Source organism: Notolabrus celidotus, chromosome 6 (genome assembly GCF_009762535.1).
Source record: "Notolabrus celidotus isolate fNotCel1 chromosome 6, fNotCel1.pri, whole genome shotgun sequence".
In the NCBI taxonomy this organism is placed as follows: domain Eukaryota; kingdom Metazoa; phylum Chordata; class Actinopteri; order Labriformes; family Labridae; genus Notolabrus; species Notolabrus celidotus.
The window spans coordinates 34,680,742-34,702,662 of NC_048277.1; the positions used below are offsets into that span (position 1 = coordinate 34,680,742).

General features: G+C 40.0%; 1 protein-coding gene and 1 long non-coding RNA gene across 5 annotated transcripts in view; one reads left to right on the plus strand and one right to left on the minus strand.

Annotated features, from left to right (window-relative positions):
* LOC117814141 overlaps positions 1-11,720 on the plus strand; it is an 81,254-nt gene extending 69,534 nt beyond the window's left edge. The window contains exons 4-5 of one of the 4 annotated variants that reach the window (XR_004631517.1): positions 11,349-11,449; positions 11,675-11,720. This is a non-coding gene — a long non-coding RNA (uncharacterized LOC117814141). The other 3 variants (XR_004631515.1, XR_004631516.1, XR_004631514.1) reach the window with 3 other exon arrangements.
* Positions 8,389-21,921, minus strand: part of swap70b (switching B cell complex subunit SWAP70b) — a 45,967-nt gene continuing 32,434 nt past the window's right edge. Inside the window, exons 8-12 of the mRNA XM_034685274.1 lie at positions 16,942-17,049; positions 16,532-16,698; positions 14,054-14,252; positions 13,640-13,736; positions 8,389-11,413 (exon numbers count right to left, since the gene is read on the minus strand). Coding sequence (XP_034541165.1) covers positions 11,304-11,413; positions 13,640-13,736; positions 14,054-14,252; positions 16,532-16,698; positions 16,942-17,049 — 681 coding nt within the window. The 3' untranslated portion in view covers positions 8,389-11,303. The remainder of the gene's footprint in view (positions 11,414-13,639; positions 13,737-14,053; positions 14,253-16,531; positions 16,699-16,941; positions 17,050-21,921) is intronic.

The following is a 21,921-nucleotide window of genomic DNA, read 5'->3' on the forward strand; positions in this document are numbered from 1 at the left end:
GGTTCCAGGAGGAGGCTAATTTAGGGAAAGACCAAAAGTGATGGGCAAGTGTTCCAGTGTATTGTTTATGGCATGAAGTCTAGCTTTAGAATAGTCTGTTATATTGTATCAAGGTGTGTCTGGCATCAATGGAGCTGTGGTGTATGTTAAAGAGTATTCTCTCCCATAACTCTGCTGAGATTGGAGTGTCAAATTCAAGTTCCCATTGTGTTTTCAGTTTGTTATCAGACATTGTCACATGGGATTGTAAAACATGATAAAAGAAAGAAACTGATCCTTTTCCCACCAGGTTCATGTCTAAGAGTATCATCCAGTATGGCATGTACAGGTTTTTGCTCATAGTTTCTGAAATGAGTTCTGAGAAAATTCCTGATTTGCAGGTATCTGTAGAAATGTGATGCTGGAAGCCCATGCATCTCCTCAATCAATCAATCAATCAATCTTTATTTGTATAGCGCCAAATCACAACAAATGTTATCTCAAGACGCTTTTACAAACATAGGAGGTCTAGACCACTCTATGTCAAATTATGAACAGAGACCCAACTTCAAGACAGGGGAAGACTCAGTCTGACCCCACCTTAAACCATCATGAGCATTGCACATCGCAGGATTTAGCTAGTTACAGTGGTGAGGACAAACTTCCTTTTAACAGGCAGAAACCTCCAGCAGGACCAGACTCATGTTAGACACACATCTGCTGAGACCGAGTTGGGTCTGGAAAGACAGATAGAGGGGAGTAACAGAGAGAGGTGATAGTGATGAGACGAGTTGTAGAAGCTGTTGCCGCTGGAGTCCAGCACGTCCGTATCAGCTGGAGTCCAGATCGTCCGCAGCAGGAGGACGTCTACGGCAGCTCAGAGGAATCTACGAGACAAGGGAGCTCGGGGACTCCCGAAAGGTCTATGGTTAGTAACTTTAATGGGACAGGCAGAGTTAAAGTAAGTGGGGTGAGATAGGATCCCAGTGTGTCAGTGTGCCAGTTCCCCCGGCAGTCTAGGCCTATAGCAGCATAACAAAAGCTGGTCCAAGCCTGATCCAGCTCTAACTATAAGCTTTATCAAAAAGGAAAGTTTTAAGCCTACTCTTAAAAGTGGAAAGCTGTTGGAAAGACACAAATTTGCCGCCGTGGTATAAATCCTTAATAGTAACAATGTGTTTTGTCTTCCCCCATACAAAAGGTTGGGTCTGTTAAGCAAACTGGGCTATCTGAGTGTACCTTGGGCAGGTTGAGAAATGACTGCACATGTTTCCAAATTTTAACAGAATGGAGGTCAACTGAGTTTTTTCTATGTGTTGCTATTTTGACATGAACTGGGTTAAGTTTCTGTTGAATTTTTTTATGTAACGCTGATTTGCAGGACGTATTCTGGCGTAAGAACAACAAAAAGCGGTCTCTTTTCCACGGAAGGAATTCCAGTTTGAAAATGATTTCCATCGAGGTTGAGCTGAGGTTCACTTAATTGCTCATAAATTGCGAAAGATATGTGTTTGGGAAGTATCAAATCATGGTTACTTGACAAGGTTAATGAGGGATGGAGTGTGAAAGTGGAATTAGTGGTGTCTCTACTACAAGAGTGACATGACAGCGAAGTTTCCAGTCCCTCCATTGAGTCGTGTGTCTGTGTTCAGACAGGTAAACAAAGCAGGTTGTGTTGCTCTGTGGTCGTAAAAAAGACAGCTTGGGGTTTTTACGTTGATGACACACTTCACCTGGAGGAAGAGAAAGGGTGTGTGTGTATTTAACAAAGGGATGAGTGCCGCCTTGGCACTGCTTCATCAAGTTCTTGGCCTTTCACCTGGTTAGGAAGAAGCTCTGCTGACTCTGCTGACTCTGCTGACTCGCTGTCTTTAACCCTCCTCCTCCTCTCTGGTATTTTTAGCGTGATATCATATTCTCCATGCAATTAAGACGGATGCGGGTAAACAATGTGCTGGTAGGAGGCCAGCTTCAAACTTGGCCCAGTCACAATCAGAGACGGTTTCAACTGGAGGAGGAGGAGGAGGAATAACTTCATGCGTTGGCGGGAGTGCAGCACAGTCCATGGGGGTTGCAGGGTTTTTTTTATTTTTTTTCACAGAAACACTTGTGTTTTATATTTGCGCCTTGCCACACATTCTTTTGTGTTCATGGGGGAGGAGGAGGAGGATGAGACATTGACTTTTGAAGTCTTTCTGCTCAGTCACGTAAAGCATTTTCTTCCAGAACACATAACACCACAGACACCTCGCTGCTGTGCTATTAGAGTTCACACGAGTACGTGTGCACGACTACAGGTGTGTAATTAAGTGCTTTGGTGTGTGAAAGTGTGCCTGCAGCGTGTATGGAAAGTAACACAGTGCTTTTGATCTTATGTGCATGAATTTGCACACGTCTACTTGTATCCACAGTAGCCTCTGACCTGTAAGGGTAAAAATACAAACGTTAGGTCAGAGTGGCGCACAGCTCACTTAGAGCGCGGCGCTTTTTCATTGTCAGAAGATATTTATATCTGGAATGAACAATTGAGAAAGATGGGTTTGATTCCCCCGCTGTGGCCTCTTGCATGGCCTTCCTGTGGGTGCAGAGTCAACTTCAGTCAGATGCGCTGATTGGAGCCAGATCCTTTGTCCCAATTCTGTCTCTCGGTTTGCACCCTTGAACCTCGCAAAAATCTCTAAAAGCAAAAAGGCTTCAGTCATTTCTGTTTGTCCCATATTTCACATATCGTACTCTAATTGCATGGAGGGAGAAGTCAAAGAGGGCTATTTGGAGGACACGTGTGCAGGTGAATTAAGGATGATGAAGCTGATACCGCTCTTCAGTGGAGCTGGTGTGAAGTGGAATGCTGCCGTTAATTCTTCACTCTCTGGACCCACTTTCTGTGTTTTTCATTTTTATGAGGCGGAGGAGGACATCTGTTTGCATCGTTGACCCTTACAGGAGTCCTCGGGGGACCTGTTAATCTTCCATAGAGATCAGTAATGCGAAGATCCAGTGATATGCTATTTTTGTCTACTCCCTCGCCAGATGCTTCGCTGAACTCTTAATACGGCCGTATCACACCCCTGGGGTCCATGAATTGTCATGTGTGATGCTGTGAAGGAAGGTAAATGTTCTGCAGGCATTTTATTTGACTGTCCCAAGAGAACCGCTCCGCTCCGTAAACCTCCACAGGCCCCGGGGCTCCAGAGAACCCCATTCGCTGTAAATACCCAGAATTCCTGAAACTTTCAAACCCTATATATTTTGAATTCCTCAGACGCCTTAAGACTTTGTAAATTCAGATGCTCTGGTACTCAGGGGGGCAGTGAGACCCCGTAACCCAGCCTCGTCCTTTATTTTCTAACTAAACCCCCCCCCTCTCTCTCCCTCTCTCTGGAACACAGAAACACCCACACACTCACATACACCCCCTGCGATGGATTCCAGATCGAGAATTTAATGCATTTCTGTTTCGCATCACTTCCCAGGAATGCGCCACGCGTGCCACAAGCCTCATAACCTTAGGCTGATGAGTGTGAGGATGTTTAAAAGAGAGAGGGATGATGGGATACAGACGCTGCTGGGGGTTATGGGGGATATGGAGGGGGGGGGGGGTTGACAGAGCGCATCCGGCGCGGCACTTGGCATTAATGACAGGCCATCTTCTCGCTTATAGAGCGATGTTAGTGCAGCTGTGGTATGTGCTGAGCGCATCTGGACAGCAGATTTTGGGGAACGTATTTTTGTGTGTGTTTGTTTGGTCTGTCCCGTCTCACTCAAATTAACGACTGTTGCACGATACGGAGGGAGGATGGAGTCGATTAACTTTGTTGGGGATCTTTTTAAGGGGGGCTGATCTAGAAATGGAGATTTTACAAGGTTTTTTTTGTTTCTGCTCTGGCAGCGTCAGCTATTTCTGTGTATTGAATCTTGTCAGGATTAGATGCTTAATGTCAGGTTTTCTTGAAGGAGTGCAGACGGACCGCAGCAGCACTGCGTGACAGTCGGGTCTTTGTCATACAAACCACACACTCCCTCATTTTGGGTAAACCTGCGTGGAGCGACTCGCCGTTGAAAGTCCTTTGTGTTCATCACAGGAATGTCTTTATTTTGTTTGATGTCATTTACAGGCAGAGCTGCTCTGACGCATTCATTCAGTGTCAGGGTAAGCAAACTATTAAAGTTTGTTTTCTTTTTGACCCTGATACTGAACTTGGACGGTAAAGTCTCTACAAACGGAGGAAACAGTCATCATAGTTTTTAATGAGAGTATTTTTCCTCTATCAATCACACTGAAACACTTTATTAATAAAGGTTGATGTGTACAGCCTGCAAACAAAATGCTTATTAAACATGTGGTTAGATTTATCAGCTCGTGAATGTCTGAAAATAAAAAAATAGTTAATAAAGAAAAAACACTCATTGCATTTTCTCCACACTTATGTGCTTAAAAAACAATTTTAAAAAAGCAATTAATTATAAAAACAACTTCTTTATTGATCTGTTTAATCAAAAAACTTCCAATTCAGATCTCATGTTGTTGAAATTATTGAAAATCATAGTTTCTGATTTAATTCTGGCAGATAGTTCAATATTATTAAACGCAGTTTCTGTGTACTTCAGTGTTTTAATATGAAAAAATATTCAAAAACTTTTAATTTGATTTATTCAGCATGTGTGTTTTAGACCAGATGAGTCATTTCATCAGTTAGTTAGGAGGAAAATATCTTAAATAATATACATTTTATTAAAAGATGCCTTTCAGATGATTTCCTGTTTGTATCTTGAGGAAATCCGATACACAATGTCAAACACCCATTATAAGTTTCTTAAGATCTAGGGACCCTTTGTGGAGTTTATCAAGAAGGAGAGAAGTCAGACTGGGAACTGACTATGACAGCATACTGTATATGTGCAGCATTTTAACTTGGTTGCACCCCGAATGATGTTGTGTTGTGATATTCTCTGATCCCTGCTCTTTTTGCCTCGCCTTGGACCCCTCGTAACGTTACAAGGACTTTCTGTGGACTCTACTTCTGGCCATTTATTTATTTGTGGACAATACATCCATGTATGGACTAGGGGTGAGCCCGACTAAGGATTCGCTTAGTCGAATCTGATTCATCAGATTTTGCCCATAGTCGACGAATAGTCGAATGTTTTTCCTTATTGACCCAAAGTCTGCATGATGGTGACCGCATGACAATATTACACATAACCCTTTACAATTAAGAGACTCATAGCTTAAAGTAAAAGGGATAACAGAATATTATAAGTATAAAACTTAGATTTTTTAAATCTATATTGCAAAAACAACGAGGTGATGAAGAGAAAACTCAGATAAGGCCACCATCCATTAAACATGGAACAACGCTCCACTATAGAATAAGGAATCAGGAGATATTTAAACAGTGTTCACACAGCAGAGAGCAGCACTGCAGAGGGTAGTTTGTCCAACTTAAGGCTAAACATTTGTATAATGTTCAAAATCAAACCTGAACCAGCTAAAGGGTTTTTAAATCTCTTAACAGAACCTTTTAAAACAGTCTTTCATCGCGTCTTTGTCCGCTTGAGTCTTTTCAAACTGTACGTGAGGAAAACCATCGTGTGTACGGGCAGAAGTGCGCTCCTTGCTTTGTTGACTGTAAATCCTGTCTTTGAGAATATCCTCTCTGATGGTGTGGAGGTGGATGGGATGCTGTGGATTGTTTCTGAGGCTTCGGACAGCTTTGGGTATTCCTCCTTGTTCTTTTGGCCCCGTACAGTTTTTGTGTGGTCCGGTAATCCTTGATCTCACAGCCCTCTTCATGAAGCTGCTCCTCATCTTCATCACTATTTTTTAGAATCAACTGAAGTTTTATTTCCTGACATTTTGAGCTGCTATGAACGTAGAAAGATTTAAAGGCCAGCTGAGGTACGTCTGCTCCATGGGAGAGTCCACCTTTAATTACCAGGGGAGATTTAATTACCACTTTAAGGAGATTTAACACTTCAAGAGCTGTTCTCAGAATTACATTAAATAAGTCTATATTTATACAAAAATAGGATTTATGAGACACTATTTTAAAGGGAAACAGGAAAATAATGTAAAATTAGACATTGAGCACCCCCATGGTTTGAATGGAATGATCCACGTTTCATATGCAAATATTCGACTATGAGATTGGCAGTCGACTAAGGCTCGTTAGAACGAATCATCGAATATTCGACTATTTGGGGTCACCCCTAGTATGGACTGACACGGTTGCACATCTTATCTCTTTTTCTGGCAGTGTGTTTTGTTTTGTTTTATTTTGTTTGTTTGTTTCTGTTTTTTTGTGCGTGTATGTCTTTATATGTATGTTGTTATAAATGTGTATAAAAAAGGTGCCTTTCAGAGCACTCAAGGTCACCGTACAGGACAGAGTTCAATCAATCAATCAATCTTTATTTATATAGCACCAAACACTACAAAAGTTATCTCAAGATGTTTTTACAAACATAGGAGGTCTAGACCACTCTATGTCAAATTATGAACAGAGACCCAACTTCAAGACAGGATAAGACTCAGTCTGACCCCACCTTAATCCATCATGATCATTGCACCTCACAGTATTTAGTGAGTTACAGCGGCGAGGACAAACTTCCTTTAACAGGCAGAAACCTTGAGAAGGACCAGACTCATGTTAGACACACATCTGCTAAGACTGAGTTGGGTCTGGAAAGAGGGATAGAGGAGAATCAGAGAGAGAGGGAGCGGTGATAGTGGATTATAAAAAAGAACTATAAAATCAACAAGATGTGATACAGTGTAATTGATAAATAAAATTACCAGGATGAGATACACTGCAGTGAAGAGGTGTAATCAGAGTTTGAAAAGATGTATCTTGAGACAGGATTTGAAAATGGACAGAGAGGCGATGTTACGGGTGTCTGGAGGGAGGGAGTTTCAAAGACGGGGAGCAGAGCAGTTGAATGCTCTGGACCCCATCGTGGTCAAGCATCTTGGTTTTGGTACCAAAATTAAACTGTCTGCACAAGTATAAAATGACAGGTAGACGTACTGCTTTGAAACAAACTTAGAGAAGTTAAATGATGATATATTTAAGGATTCTTTTTTGGGGGGAGATACCTTAATTTAGAAAGTGATGGCTGGAGACCAAGTGGAAGCAAGTCTCCAACAGGTGATCAAAAAAAAAGCCCCTTAATGATTTATAATAAATGTAATTCATAGTAACCAAGCCCTAGAATGGTCTAAGTATTCTAAACCAATGATAAAGCACTGAAAAAAATCTGAAAAAGTTTATTACAAAGTTTTAGTTTAACAGTTTTCAGCCCCATAGTGTTTCAATAAATAACCTTTGTAATGTGACGTCTGATTGGCAGGAAGCTTTATTCTCCTTCTATAAATTAAATGTTTATTTCCAGACATCACAAACAGAGAATGATGATTTAATTAAACATTACTTCAGCTGCAAAATTAACTGGATTAAATTAATATTGTCAGAATCATGCATGAGCCAGGAAAGAAAGGTGAGACAGTGAGAAGCTTTATTTTGGAAAATGTAAGATAAGGTCGGTGAAGTCATGGAAATAAGTCACTGCTGATCTGAAGTGATCATGTTTACTATGTTTAGTCTCAGAAATACTGAAATCCTCCAAAGACTGAATGTGTGGCAATGAAGCGCCCTCTAGTGGATATTCAAGTACATTACAGTCTTTACGTGTAGACTCTTTCCAAACAGAGCAGGTCTAGACCGGACTCTATGTTCTATTATTAACAAAGACCCAACATCAAGACAGGATCAGATCCAGTCCCATCTTACAGACAGGACTCAGTCTGATCTCATCTTAATCCACCATGAGCAGAGCACTTTGCAGCATTTAGCAAGTTACAGTGGCAAGGACAAACTTCCTTTAACAGGCAGAAACCTCCAGCAGGACCAGACTCATGTTAGACACACATCTGCTGAGACCGTGTTGGAGAGAGGGATAGAGGGAGATGAAGAGAGAGAGAGATGATAGTGGTGAGACAGATAGTAGTAGTTGTAGCAGCTGGAGTCTGGCACGTCCACAGCAGCAGGCCAGAGCAAACCTACGGGACAAGGGAGCTCAGGGACTCCAGAAAGGACTATGGTTAGTAACTTTAATGGGACAGGAAGACAGATTTTTTTGTCATATTTTTCACATTATCTGGCTTCATCCATCTTCCAGACAGGACTCTGTCTGATCTCATCTTAATCCACCATGAGCAGAGCACTTTGCAGCATTCAACAAGTTACAGTGGCAAGGACAAACTTCCTTTAACAGGCAGAAACCTCCAGCAGGACCAGACTCATGTTAGACACACATCTGCTGAGACCGTGTTGAAGAGAGGGATAGAGGAGAATGCAGTTCATTGGTTTGAGTACTTTAAAGGGTGTTAAAGTTAAAAAATACACTTGGTTGTTTGAGACATGTTTTATTACATCGTTCAGTCTTCAGCTTTTTACATATTTATAAAATCATCACATAGAAATCACACTTCACTCACTACAGTACAAAGGCACCGATGGTTATAGGACAACACAGCACAAATGTTCTGCAGTTAGTTTATTTGTTGTTGTTGTTTGTGAGATTTAAACCAAATGCCCGATAGACGGTGTGTTACAGGAAGGAAATAAAAGATAAACCGAGTCCAGACAAACTGGAAATAATAAGACTGATAAAAGATTAAATGAATCAAACAGAGTATTTGAATTTTCTGGGTGTAGTTTTTATCTCATACAGACAGCTTTGTTAAATATTGACTTACATTAAACACGTCATCCTCAGCTTCACTTTAGCAAGGACGACAAAACACTGTGACCAAACACAAAAGGTTAGAATATGTACAAAAGTCCCTCACCTACTTTATATGAACGGTTCCAGTGAGTGAAGAGGAAAACAGTCACAGGAAAGAATAATCACTTCACCAACTCTTAACTTTACAACAGCCTGGATGTGGAGAGTAGTGCTTTTCAGAGATAAAATTCACACAGTGAAAGAGCTGAATAGAAGCTATACATGTACACGGGTTCATTTATTACTAAGCTGCACATAATGTACAGATTTAATAGTTTTAATGTAAGCTTTGAAAGCCAATTACCATACACCTACATTTCCTTTAATGGCCAGCAGGGGGCGACGCCACTGGTTCCAATGAGACGTGCAAATGAATGAAACCAGCAGCCTGTTGCACCAGCGCTACATAAGTTGAGTCCTAAGTTATAGCGTTTTTCGACCGGAGGGACTTTATCCTGCTTCTCTCCCGGTGTTATGGTTTTAAAAGTGACCCTGTAAACTGGAGACCTTCAGCTGAACGTGTCACTGTTTGTGGAGTTTACACAGCTGTTGAAACACAGAGGGAGTTCCTGGGAATGCAAACTAGTTTAGTTTTTATTAAGAATTCAAAAGATCCTCATCAGATATTTAATGATCGTCTAAAGACGTTTATGAGGGATGCATCCGGCTGAGAGTCTCCAGTTAACAGGGTCGCTGTTTAAACCAAAACACCGGCCGATCTCTGCCAAGGCTTTTTGAGTTCAAAAGGATTTTAAAGCCGTGTTGAAACGTCTTTGCTACTCGCGCTTGCTCATAATGATACCTGCCTTTCCATCTGCTTCTATGTGTCGTCTGTGATGCATGGCATTCGTCTTTGTTTTACTGCCCTCTACTGGTCTGGTGGTGTAGTGCATTTACTTATTTTTTTTCTCCATACGTCACTGGCCTGATTTGCACAATCTACCCGGGACTTCAGCCTGTGGTCGAAATGCACGCAACAATGGGGGAACAGGAACCTTTTAGCTCCGGGAAGAGTAGTTCTGGGGGCTAAAAGACCCAGGAACTCTTGGTCGAAATGCACCTTTAGGGTCTAAAGTCCTCACTAAACCATATGTTTAAACTAGTTAGTTTGTAATTTAAGTTATGTAGTTCACCACGGAGAGGTAAAGTTTGTCTTAACTAGATGACCGCACAACTAAACTAATCAAAATATTATCTCAGATATGACGTTTTCTTTCGTCTTGGCCAATCAGTGAACAGCTTTTTCTAAGTAGGGTGTTTAAGTGCTAACTCCTGTTCGCCACATTGCCTCTAAACAAGCTAACAGCTAATCATAAAACTGCCCCGTTAATCGACAAACAGCAACATAGAGGTGAAATTTGACAAATCATATTGATATGATGATAATTAATCTCTAGTGTAGAATAACAACAGTGACATCTAGTGGTGAAATCGTGAACTACAACATACGGTACATTAATATAACGGCACTCTAATGTTGTGCAGATGCACGTTATTATCTCGGCTCTTAGGGAACAAAAGTGCGAGTTAAGATCAGAGTCATACGTTTTTGTTTATTGTAATCTCATGAGGAGAGCGTGTTGTCGACACATCAGAGCTGCTTCTCCTCATCATTCAAATTGGAAACAGAGCTCCATCAAAACCTGGTCTTTAATGGAGGACTTTACACCGACCCAGAAGATGTAACTTATGCTAACGTTGGAATTATCTCAGCTGGTGCAACCATTAAACGTTAGCAGAGTGTAAACTCCATCCTAAATTAGAAATTAGGTTCAAGCTAGGCTACGTTTGAGGTAACACACAGCTGGTGCAACAGGCTGCAGTTGAGTAACTGACCCTGAATCTCACTTGATTTATCACCTCAGTTAATAATCACTGTTAAAGTTATGGTCTTAATCACAGGCTTTAGGTCTTCCTCAATAATTGTCTCACCACTTAGGAGTAAAAATACAGGATAGAACAGGGTTTGCTTCAGGGTGCGGCCACCTTGTGGTTTAGTACTGCCTTCATAGCAACCTTTGAAGAAGTGACAGCCAAAATGTCAAACTCCGGGCTGCTGAACTTTGATCCACAAACTGATAGTTTAACCACCAGAGAGTGAAAGTTCCCGCTCTGCAGCCCAGAATGACTTTAATGTACTGTGATGTTAAAGTTGAATATTATTGAATCCAGTGAGCTCTCTTTGAAAAGAAACATCCCCTATCATTGGATGAACATCACTCACCCTCCTTCTTTAACTGCTCAGTTAATCAAGAAAAATTAATACACAAAGGAAAACAAAAATGTTGACAACACAGCCCTATTATTTCTTCACTTAGTATTTTCATCTGAACCTTGCTACAGCTAGTGAGATATCTCCTCATGATGTGAAACACTGACTGAGTCTGGACACTGGTTCCTAATTGGCACCTCTAAAGGCATAAAGGTGATAGACGTGGCACTTGAGTTCCACTGAAAACCAGTTCATCCACGCAGGCCTCTCTTGTCTTCTCCTCTAAGTTGCTCACATGTTCATGATTCAGGGCTCACAGGGAGCTCTACTGGCCCTGGCTCTTCATCTCCTGCCATTTCTTCTCCCTCAGATTGAGCTCCCCGTCGGAAAAGGCTGCCGGGCCCCAGTTGGTGATCATCTGCGGTCCCTTTGAGCCTGGAGGGACGAAACAAGATACTTTTCACCACAGAGGTAGGAATATTTGATTTAATGTGGACTATAACCTTTAATTATGTGTCACTAAAATATATTTTAAGTGACAGTACAAAGCAGCAGTCAGTGAGTCTAATAATCAGTGTCTGGTCCGTCTCCGATCCGTCACAGCACCAGATCTGATTTTGGTTTCTATTCTAGTCAATGTGTTAACTTCCACTGGATCCACTCCGTTGCGTTCCACCTGCGTCTCTGATCTGGCAGGTCAGAGCCCTACTGATCAATCTCAACAGAGCAGATGGAGCGGGACAGGAAGTCAGGCACCAAAACAGAATGAAAACATCCATGATGAGCGGAGCCAGGCCTGGAGTCAACAGGTCAGAGGTTTTCAGAGGACCAGAAGGACAACATGGATGGAGGAGAGGAGGAGGAGAATCCTTGATTCAGTGATTACCGCGGGATAACCTCGGTCACATGAGTCCGGCGGTCCTGCCCCGTGCTGCATTCTGAAAACCTAACCGGTGGGTTTTGACGGACGAGAGAGCACGGAGCCGGACCGCAAAGGGATCTGGTGGAAGTCCTGGGTAACTCATCTTTGTAGGACTTTTGTCGAGGTTGTAAGATTTAAAAATAAACCTTGAAGTTGAGGAAACTACACGCCTTCACTCTAAAGTTTGTGTTTGTCTATTTTGATTTGATCGATCGTGTTGTTATTGACTAAGCATTGGTGCTCAAGTCAGCCACCTGTTTCTATTAATTCCTTATGATCTGAAAAAACAAAGTTAAGCTCTACCATTCAGTTACTTCACCTTTCAGAAATATTGAACTGCATCTTTTGTGTGTTTTAGCTCATTTCAGATGACCTGTGAAAATATGCAACTAAGTTCTGAACCTTCTCTCACCACAAGAGTTGGGGAGACAGATATTCATTCTATTAAAGGTGACATATCATGCAAAATGGACTTTTTAATGGTTCTCTACCTGAAATATGTTTCCCTGGCATGTCTACAAACCCCCCGAGAATGAAAAAAATCCATTCTGCCCCTGTTCTGATTTCTCCACCTTTCTGTAAATGAGTGTGAAACGAGCCGTTTCAGACTTCAGTGTTTTTGTTACGTAACAACAATATCCGGTCTGTCACGGAGTCAGAGCTCGGAGCTTGTTCAGCCCATAGACTGTATAAAATAATACTGAATCCCCTCCTCTGTTTTTCATTACCTGCACACATGTGTGCTAACAAGGAGCTTAGGAGGGAGGCATGCTAGTTGTAGGCTGTCTTAATAAACACAAAGGTCGGTTTTACTCCCCACGTCTGCAGATTTGAAGATCTAGTGGATGATTTTTATTTATCATGGATAAGTGCTAGCGCTAGTTAGCATAGCCACATAGCTACATGTTCGTAGCTGTGTACCAAGACACACGTCTACATACTGATAAATAAAACAACAAGAAACACTAAATCTGTGACCAATCCTTCAGAAAGGTCCTGCTGCAGGCGCCTCTCCGTCAGGATCAGATTCTGGATCAGATTCAGAGGGTTGAAGTAACGTGATCTCTGAGCAGCCGTGTATATTCAGCCAACATATAAACATTAGATCAACGTGCTGGAGAGCCGAGGGCACATCCACTTCCTGAGGGGGCGTGGTCAGAGAGAAAACAGAGTGTTCTGAGGAGGACTGAAGAAGAGGGTTTTTCAGGCAGACCAAAATCTGATTTCAAAGTGTTTTTTTGAGCATAAACTTCAAAGACATGTTTTGGGGACCTCTTAGACCAATATATATTGATGAAAAAAGCGTGATATGTCACCTTTAAAGCAGACATCTTTGTAGTAAACAACATGATCATCATCATGAAGCCTCCAGCCAGAGGAATCTGTGGAATCTGAATATCTCATTGTTGTGTTTTTCTCCCTCCGGCCCTTTTTTAAATTGGTTGTTTGGCCGTGACCTGCTTCGCCTGAGCCGACGCAACAGAGTAAAAAAAAGCTTCACGTTGTTTCTCCTCCACTAATTTTACTTATGAACTCTTTTGGGAAATTAGTTTGGAGAAGGCCTTGTGACATTAATTCACAGCAGGAGTCTGTTTGAAGCTTTGTGGAGAGAACAAGTCAAGGAGATGAGCTGTGAGTCCAAAACACTCAGACCTCAAACTCATGATCCATCAGATATAAAAGAGAGTTTAAATAATTCAGATATGAACTTTTAAACTAACACTGTGTGTGACTATTACCTGGTTGAATTTGCCTCAACATGCCCTCATGTTCAGCCACCTTGTGCTTCCAGGTCTTTGTGTTGTTGGTTGCGACTGTCAGCTTCTGTATCACCGTCTGGTTCACAGAAACAAAAAGAAACAACAGTTTTTATTAAGCTAAAAACAAAGATTGGGTTTTTCTCTCCTGTAGAAACTTCAGATTAAAAAGCTGCCTCTCATATAGTAGGCAAACAGTGACACCTTGTGGTGCAAACATGTACTACATTATCAAAATCTGAACTTTTGAAACACAGACAGATCCTTTGGTCCAGAAATGTCATCTTTCATAACAAACTACCTCCATTTAATTTGTACAGTCCACTTTAAATTCACATCACTGTTGTGGATTTCAGGCCTAGAGCTTCTCCACTACATGACTCCAACTCAGCTGACCTGGTACTGCTCCAGCGCCCCCTGCCTCTCTTGCTCCAGCTGTTCCAGTTGTTTCATGGCAGCCTGCAGAGCGCTCTCCTTTGCCAGACGTTCCTTCTCCAGCTCCTGTTTCTCCGCCTCCGTCTCTGAGATGGCGCGCTGCTGCTTCAGGTGGATCTGCTCCAACTCTGCCCTCTTTGCAGATTCCTCCTCCAGTAACCTGCACCACACAGAGGCAGACATGGAGGAGTTTGGAACATGATACTTTGACTTTAGAGGAACACTTTTCAGTTTTTATAGCACATCTGGTCCTTTGTTAATGAGCTGCATGTGAACACTGATACATTACAAACGAGCGACGAGCTGTAAGGATCCATTTTAGTCTCTACGTTGTTGTTTTTTCCAGTAAATATGTCATTAAATTATAAAAAATTAAATTTAAAATATGTCATTAAATTATAAAACATTTAATTTAAAATATGTCATTAAATTATAAAAAAATAAATTTAAAATATGTCATTAAATTATAAAAAATTAAATTTAAAATATGTCATTAAATTATAAATAATTAAATTTAAAATATGTCATTAAATTATAAAAAAATAAATTTAAAATATGTCATTAAATTATAAAAAAATAAATTTAAAATATGTCATTAAATTATAAAAAATTTAATTTAAAATATGTCATTAAATTATAAATAATTAAATTTAAAATATGACATTAAATGGTAAAATATTCAATTTAAAATATGAAAAGAAGTTATAACATTAAATTGTAAAATATGACATTATTATAATATATTTCATTTAAAATATGTCATTAAATTATATGAAAAAAAATTAAAATACGTCATTAAATTATAAAAAAATAATTTAAAATATGACATTAAATTTTAAAATATTCTATTTAAAATATAGCATTTAATTGTAAAATATGAAATAGTACAATATGAAATTAAATGATAAAATATTAAATTCAAATATGTCATCAAATTATAAATAACTCAATTTAAAACATGAAATTGTTAAATCGACATTCCATTTTAACATATTCAACGCAAAAGATTAGAAATAATAAACACAACTAAAACAGAATAAAGTGGTGAGACAGTAGACCAATAGATCATTGTTAGAGGTTTTTCAAAAATACATGAATAAATAAATAAACAATAAATAAATAAGTAAATTAAAGAATTAAAGGTTTTAAGAATAAGAATAAGAAGACGACATCACGTCAAAGAAAATAGAAAATGGGAAAGGATAAATTAGGAACAATAAAAATAATACATTAAAAATAAATTACAAACAATAAATAATCAAATAAAATAATCAAATGAGATTAAAGCAATTAATTTGTTAGATACATATTTAAAGTAATAATAAATAAGAATAAAAAGAGGTTAAAAGGGGAAAGTCACATAAAAGCAAGTCCGATAGAGGTTTTAACAAATGTGAACCCAGTCCAAGAAAGAAAGAAAGAAAAAAAGAAAGAAAGAAAGAAAGAAAGAAAGAAAGAAAGAAAGAAAGAAAGAAAGAAAGAAAGAAAGAAAGAAAGAAAGAAAGAAATACTATTCATAGTCTCAGTGTGCCAGCAGGTGGTGCTATAGAGCAGGTTTGTATTTTTTCAGAGTAAGTGTAACTACCCAGCTTGCACTTCAGGATTAATGTAATTTGCATTGCTTACACTTCTAGTCAGAGACTCTGAACGGCAGACAGAGTTTTATGAACACACCTGTCATCTTGATGATCAGAGGCTGTGCTCTTCACTGAACTAATGAGGAAATAACTACATTTCCTCTTGTGTGTTTGTTTTGGACAACAAGCAGACATAACACTCAAGCACACTGTCACAGAGATGCTTTCATATTCAACGTACTGACAAGACAATCAGAAAAAATACCAAACATGAAGCTCCACTCATCATATGTTTGATTAGTACCTGGAGCCTCATCCTGATGAGTGTGCAGCTCAGAGGCACGTTGACCAAAACAAACAGAGGTGTAAGTCTGACTCACACTTGTGTAGTTGGCTGTTTTTCGATGACAGCAGTGTCTGTTTAACGGGTTAATTAAAGCACTTTGGTCAGTACTGCTGCTGACGTGTTCACTAGTGGTAACGAAGTGTCAGCAGAGAGGAAGGAAGAAGAAGGGAGGGAGGAAACGTGGCGGAGAGAGGGAAGTAGACGTTGAATGTCTGGCTGTGTGACTAATAAAGAAGAGGAGTAGACTCAGCCTGGGCGGTGTGGTGTGGTGTGGTGGGGTGTGGTGGGTTTAGTGTTTTAAGATTCCCATAGATAAGGTTTGTCTGTTTCACTATGCAATATAATCCAACTGGTTTCTGATAAAATATTCTCTTAGGCTCAGATTAAGTCTCCTAAACAGAGCCTAGGTAAAGTCAAGTTGACCCATCTCTGTCTATAGTTTCTGTATAATGCGTTCTCATCCACTTCTCCATCACACCACTTTGCATGATGAGTGTTTGAAGGAGTTTAACTCACCGTGCCTGCAGCCTGCGGACGGCCTCTTCATCCTGTCTGGCGTGCCTCTCGTTCTCCAGAGCGTCCTCCAGCTGACTGTACATGTCCTCCAGCTCTCGGACCCGCAGCAGGTACTGCTCCAGCTCAGTGGACTTCTGCGCCACCTGCTCCTCCATCTGCTGACGAACCTGTGGATCACAAAGAGAAATACTCTAACTAATGTATCTTATGATAACAAGCATGTGTGGAGTTAAATCAGACACTGAGCATGTAACCTGACACCTGCAGACATATTGAATTACTTTTTTGTTCTAACAACAAACAACATACAAATTCTTTCTCCTATAAAGAGGAAGTGGTGTCAAAGCTGCTCTTGCTCCACTACTTGATCTGATGTAATGATTACATGATAATGACAAGACGTGATGTACCATTTTCTCCCTCTCGAGGTCCATTTTGTAACGGTCTTGGAGTTCAGTTTGGGTCTGAAGACGTCTTCTTTCCTCTTCTGCTGCGTTAGCTGCAGCGTCCTCCAGAGCCTGGACGAACAGAGACAGGGTTTTGTTTAGATGAGGTCCCAAACATGTTAATTATTATTATTACAGCATCTCTGAGTTCTGTTAACAGAATCCGCTTTTCCTTCTTTAACAGCTTTCCAGCCTACACGTTCATACAGAATCCAGACATGTTTGCCTGCTGCTTGATTTTGTGAAGACTCTAATGAAGAGAGATAACTCAAACCTCTTTCTCTGGTGCACAGTACTCCTGACATCAAGTTAACCCTTTTCCTGAATGCTCCCTAGTCCATATTTCACCCAGTGTTATTGCTTTGGACTCTGTTCTGCTTGCCTGTGCTTTTCAAACTGTCTTTTGTTTTTTTAAGTTCTATTTTTGGCCTTTTTTTTGCTTTTAATGGACAGGACAGCTGAAATGTGGGGAGTAGAGAGTGGGGGAGGACATGCAGAAAACGGCTGTGGCTGGAATGGAACCTGCAGCATCTGCAATGAGGGCTACAGCCTCTGTATGTGGTGCACGCACTTAAACCGCTAGGCCAACGACACCCCTCTTTTCAGGCTTTCACTGATTCGGCAGATACTTCCAGCTTGTAATTACCAAGCAGCAACCTCCAGTCTAAAAATACGAGTCCAATGCAGAAGTGTTAAAAACTGCAATTCATCCAGGATCCACTTGAGGCTGGCTCCAGAAGTACTGGAAACCACATACACACCCATTCAAAAAAGACGATCTTTACAGCAGAAATAAACATGTTTACAGCCTGGATCAAAAGACGAGTGTAGTCTGGATAACTCATTTCTTGATTGGCACACATGCAGAAATTTCAAAGATATTGAGATTATGAGTCTTCCAATGAGAGGCACAGCTGACTTGATTGACAGGCGGGAACACTGTAGCTGTTGGCTAGGAGGCTCAAAGCCCGCCTCTTTACCTCACTAAGTTATGTTGAGTTCAACATTTCCAATATGGCTGCCACCGCCGCCGATTGGCTTCAAAACAGCACTTCAGAAACAGATGGGTGACGTCACGGATACTACGTCCATTATTTATACGGTCTATGGTAATTACATCAATGCATAAAAGCCATCATTTTGAAAAATCCTTCTCTGATAATTCAAAGTAAACATGAAAACTTCTTTGTCCAATACTCTTATTGTGACATCCGTACGGTCGGTCCTGTAACCCACACCTCACTGTAAACGTTTGTGCAACACAATGAGGTTAACCTCCGCCTCCCTTGAACACTGCCTTTGCAAAAGACAACCTTCAACTCACTTTGTCCTTTCTGTGTTGTTTTGTTTTTCTCTGCCTCACTCAGTTGTTTTTAACTTATTTTAAAAAAAGCTGTAAAAGACAGGATTAGTGTTTGCAATGATACAGGAAGTCCAGTTTTAGCACGTTTGTTATCTCTGAACGCCTTTAAGTTATTTCAGATTTCCACTTTCGATGGCTGATGTTATCTAGAAGTTAAACTCTTGAAACATTTCTGTGTTGTTTACATTGAAGCACAGAAACCAGGAGGAGTCATTAGAAATAAAAAACACTTAGGAAGCCGAGAAGGAGCCGAGCCAGCAGCGGCCATGTCGATTGTGTCACCCAGCTGAGAACAGTCTTCAGATTGTGACAGTCTTCTACTTTTAGCAACAAAGTGTGAGAGCCTGAGTTCCTATTGCATGTTTCTGTTTGTTTGTGTGTGTGTGAGGGAGAGAGAACCCATACTCACACACACACACAAACATTGTGGCCATACATGTGTGTTCATTGTGCATTGATGCAGCCATCTATGCGAGACACGACTGTCACCTCAATGGCAGATTGTGTGCATTCATGGGAGAGCAGTGTGTGGTACAAACAGAGACAACGTGTTGTTCTCTTCTGCAGTGTGTGTTACAAAACAACGACGTGAACTAGTTTGACCGACGGTTTCTGCACGTCTGGAGAGTTTAGACTGTCTTGGGGGAGGTCTGCAGAGGCAGGGGCCTGACTTTGGAGCTCTGCAGAGGCAGGGGCCTGACTGTGGCGGTCTGCAGAGGCAGGGGCCTGACTGTGGAGGTCTGCAGAAGCAGGGGCCTGACTGAGGAGGTCTGTAGCTAGACTGTCTTGCACGCTTGTGTTGTCACAACCCTGCTGATCCCTGCAACACAGCGAGAGCTTCACATGTGTCGACTGATGCAGGGACTTTTTCAGTTCAGTTAAACTTTAAACAAAGCACAAAACAACAATGCATCCATTAGACTCTGAAGCAGATTTCATGCACAAATATTTCATTAAAAAAAGGGAATAGAAAAAGAAGTCCTTAACCGAGAGAGAAGAGTAAAATAAAATAAAAATGAATAAATAAATAAATTCATTCAAATAAAAAAATCAAATAATTGTATAAATCATAATTAAAATAGTAGCAAAGAGAAAAGTAAAAAATTAATTAATTAATTAATTAAGAATTAAAAATATTTTTTTTTTATTATTTTATAAATAATAATTAAAATAGTAGGAAAGAAAAAAGTAAAAAAATAAATAATAATAAATTAATTCCAAATAAATAAATTTTAAAATAGAATAGTAAAATTAATGAATCAAAATAATGGTATAAATCATAATTAAAATAGTAGGAAAGAGAAAAGTAAAAAAAGAAATAATAAATTAATTCAAAATAAATATAATAAAAAATATAGTTTTAAAATTAGTTAATCAAAATAGTTGTATAAATAATAATTAAAATAGTAGGAAATTAGTAGAAATAGATACATAAAGTTAAAATAAAGTATTAATAATATATTGTGTATCACAAATCAGTCCATCAGAAAGTCACCTAAAAAGAGAGAAAGCAACAGGTGCCCACCTCATCTGGAAAACATCACTTTTAACACTAATCTCACAGTGAAACTTTCCATAGAAATGGAAAATGCCCATCATTTTATTCCTCCACTGTGTGTGTGGGGTGGTTATTTTGAATAACAAGGTGCTGTTCACATTAAACAGAGCAGAGCAATGAAAACAAGGGGAGAGAGAGAAAGTGTTCACTGCAGAGAAAAATAAAGATAAGAAAAAATAAGCAAAGAATAAAAGTTCCATTGAGCTAAACAGTTCAAACACACAAAATATCTTTGACCCCTGCTGTAAGGTTGGATCTTAATGTCAGAGCTCTGTGTTACAGGTACGATGGGGTTTTGTGGCGAGCAGACATAAAAGACTCACACAGACACCACAACGGTTATTTATATAAGCAGAACATGAGAGAGAGCACCCTGGAGGCATACTGTACTGCAAACCAAGTTTAGAGATGTCAGATAGGACTGATGTGTAAGGGAGAAAGATGCTAATGAAAGGGTTGTAAGAGTTTTTCTGCTAAACTTGTGATATCTTCCTAAATAAAGAATAAGTAGAGGATGTGTTGCATGTAATTACTAAGGTGTAGAAAAAGTGGCAATTATTCATTATTCATTAGTCTAAAGAGAACAGTCTTTGGGGCGCTGTTGGCCTAGTGGTCTAAGCACGCGCCCCATAAACAGAGGCTATAGCCCTCATCGCAGAGGTCGTAGGTCCAATTGCAGCCTTGACATTTACTGCATGTCTTCCCCCTCTCTCTACTCCACAAAGTTCCTGTCTCTCTTCTGCTGTCCTATCAAAAAAAAAAAGGCGAAATTGCCCAAAAATATAACTTAAAAAAAAAAAAGAGAACAGTCTTTAAAAACTGAAACCTCAACCATGTACAGCTGCAGATGTGTGTCTAACATGAGTCTGGTCCTGCTGGAGGTTTCTGCCTGTTAAAGGAAGTTTGTCCTTGCCACTGTAACTTGCTAAATGCTGCAAAGTGCTCTGCTCATGGTGGATTAAGATGAGATCAGACGGAGTCCTGTCTGTAAGCTGGGACTGGATCTTATCCAGTCTTGATGTTGGGTCTTTGTTAATAATAGAACATTAAGTACAATCTAGACCTGCTGTGATTTGGCGTTATACAAATAAAGATTGATTGAAGGGTTACAAAGCTGCTGTGGAAGTACACTACCAGTCAAAAGTTTGGAAACGACTTCTCATCCAAGGGTTTGTATTTATTCTAATTATTGTAAACACTGTAGGTTAAAAATGAAGACATCAAACAATGAAAGAACATATATGGAATTATTTAATTTTTTAAAAAGTGTAAAACAAAGCAGAATATGTTTTATATTTTAGATTCTGTAAAGTAGCCCCCTTTTTCCTTCATGACAGCTTTGCACACTCTTGGTATTCTCTCAGTCTGCTTCATGAAGTGGTCTCCTGGAATGGTTTCTAATTAACATGAGTTAATGTCAAGAGTTCATTTGTAGAATGACTTGCCTTCTTAATGTGTTTGAGACCATCAGTTGTGTTGTTCAGAGGTAGGGTTAGTACACAATGGATAGCCCTATTTGACTCCTGATGTAATCCAGATTATGGCAAAACCAGATTATTTCATAGTTTTGATGTCTTCAGTATTAAACTACAATCTCTCAATCAGAGGGTTCCACGCATTGAGAGACAGCATTCTAAGCATGATGATGAATATTGAGGCTGTATTCATTCCTCGGTCTCAGCAGATGTGTGTCTAACATGAGTCTGGTCCTGCTGGAGGTTTCTGCCTGTTAAAGGAAGTTTGTCCTTGCCACTGTAACTTGCTAAATGCTGCAAAGTGCTCTGCTCATGGTGGATTAAGATGAGATCAGACTGAGACCTGTCTGTAAAATGGGACTGGATCTTATCCTGTTTTGATGTTGGGTCTTTGTTAATAATAGAACATAGAAATACAACCTTACACCGCCACCTCTCGTCCCTGCCCACACTGTACCAAAGTCAGCCTCCACACCCGCCTACAAGGACCGGGAAGGGCGGTCATACTCGACCTTGAGTGACCTCCAGTGATGACGACGATGCTGGGA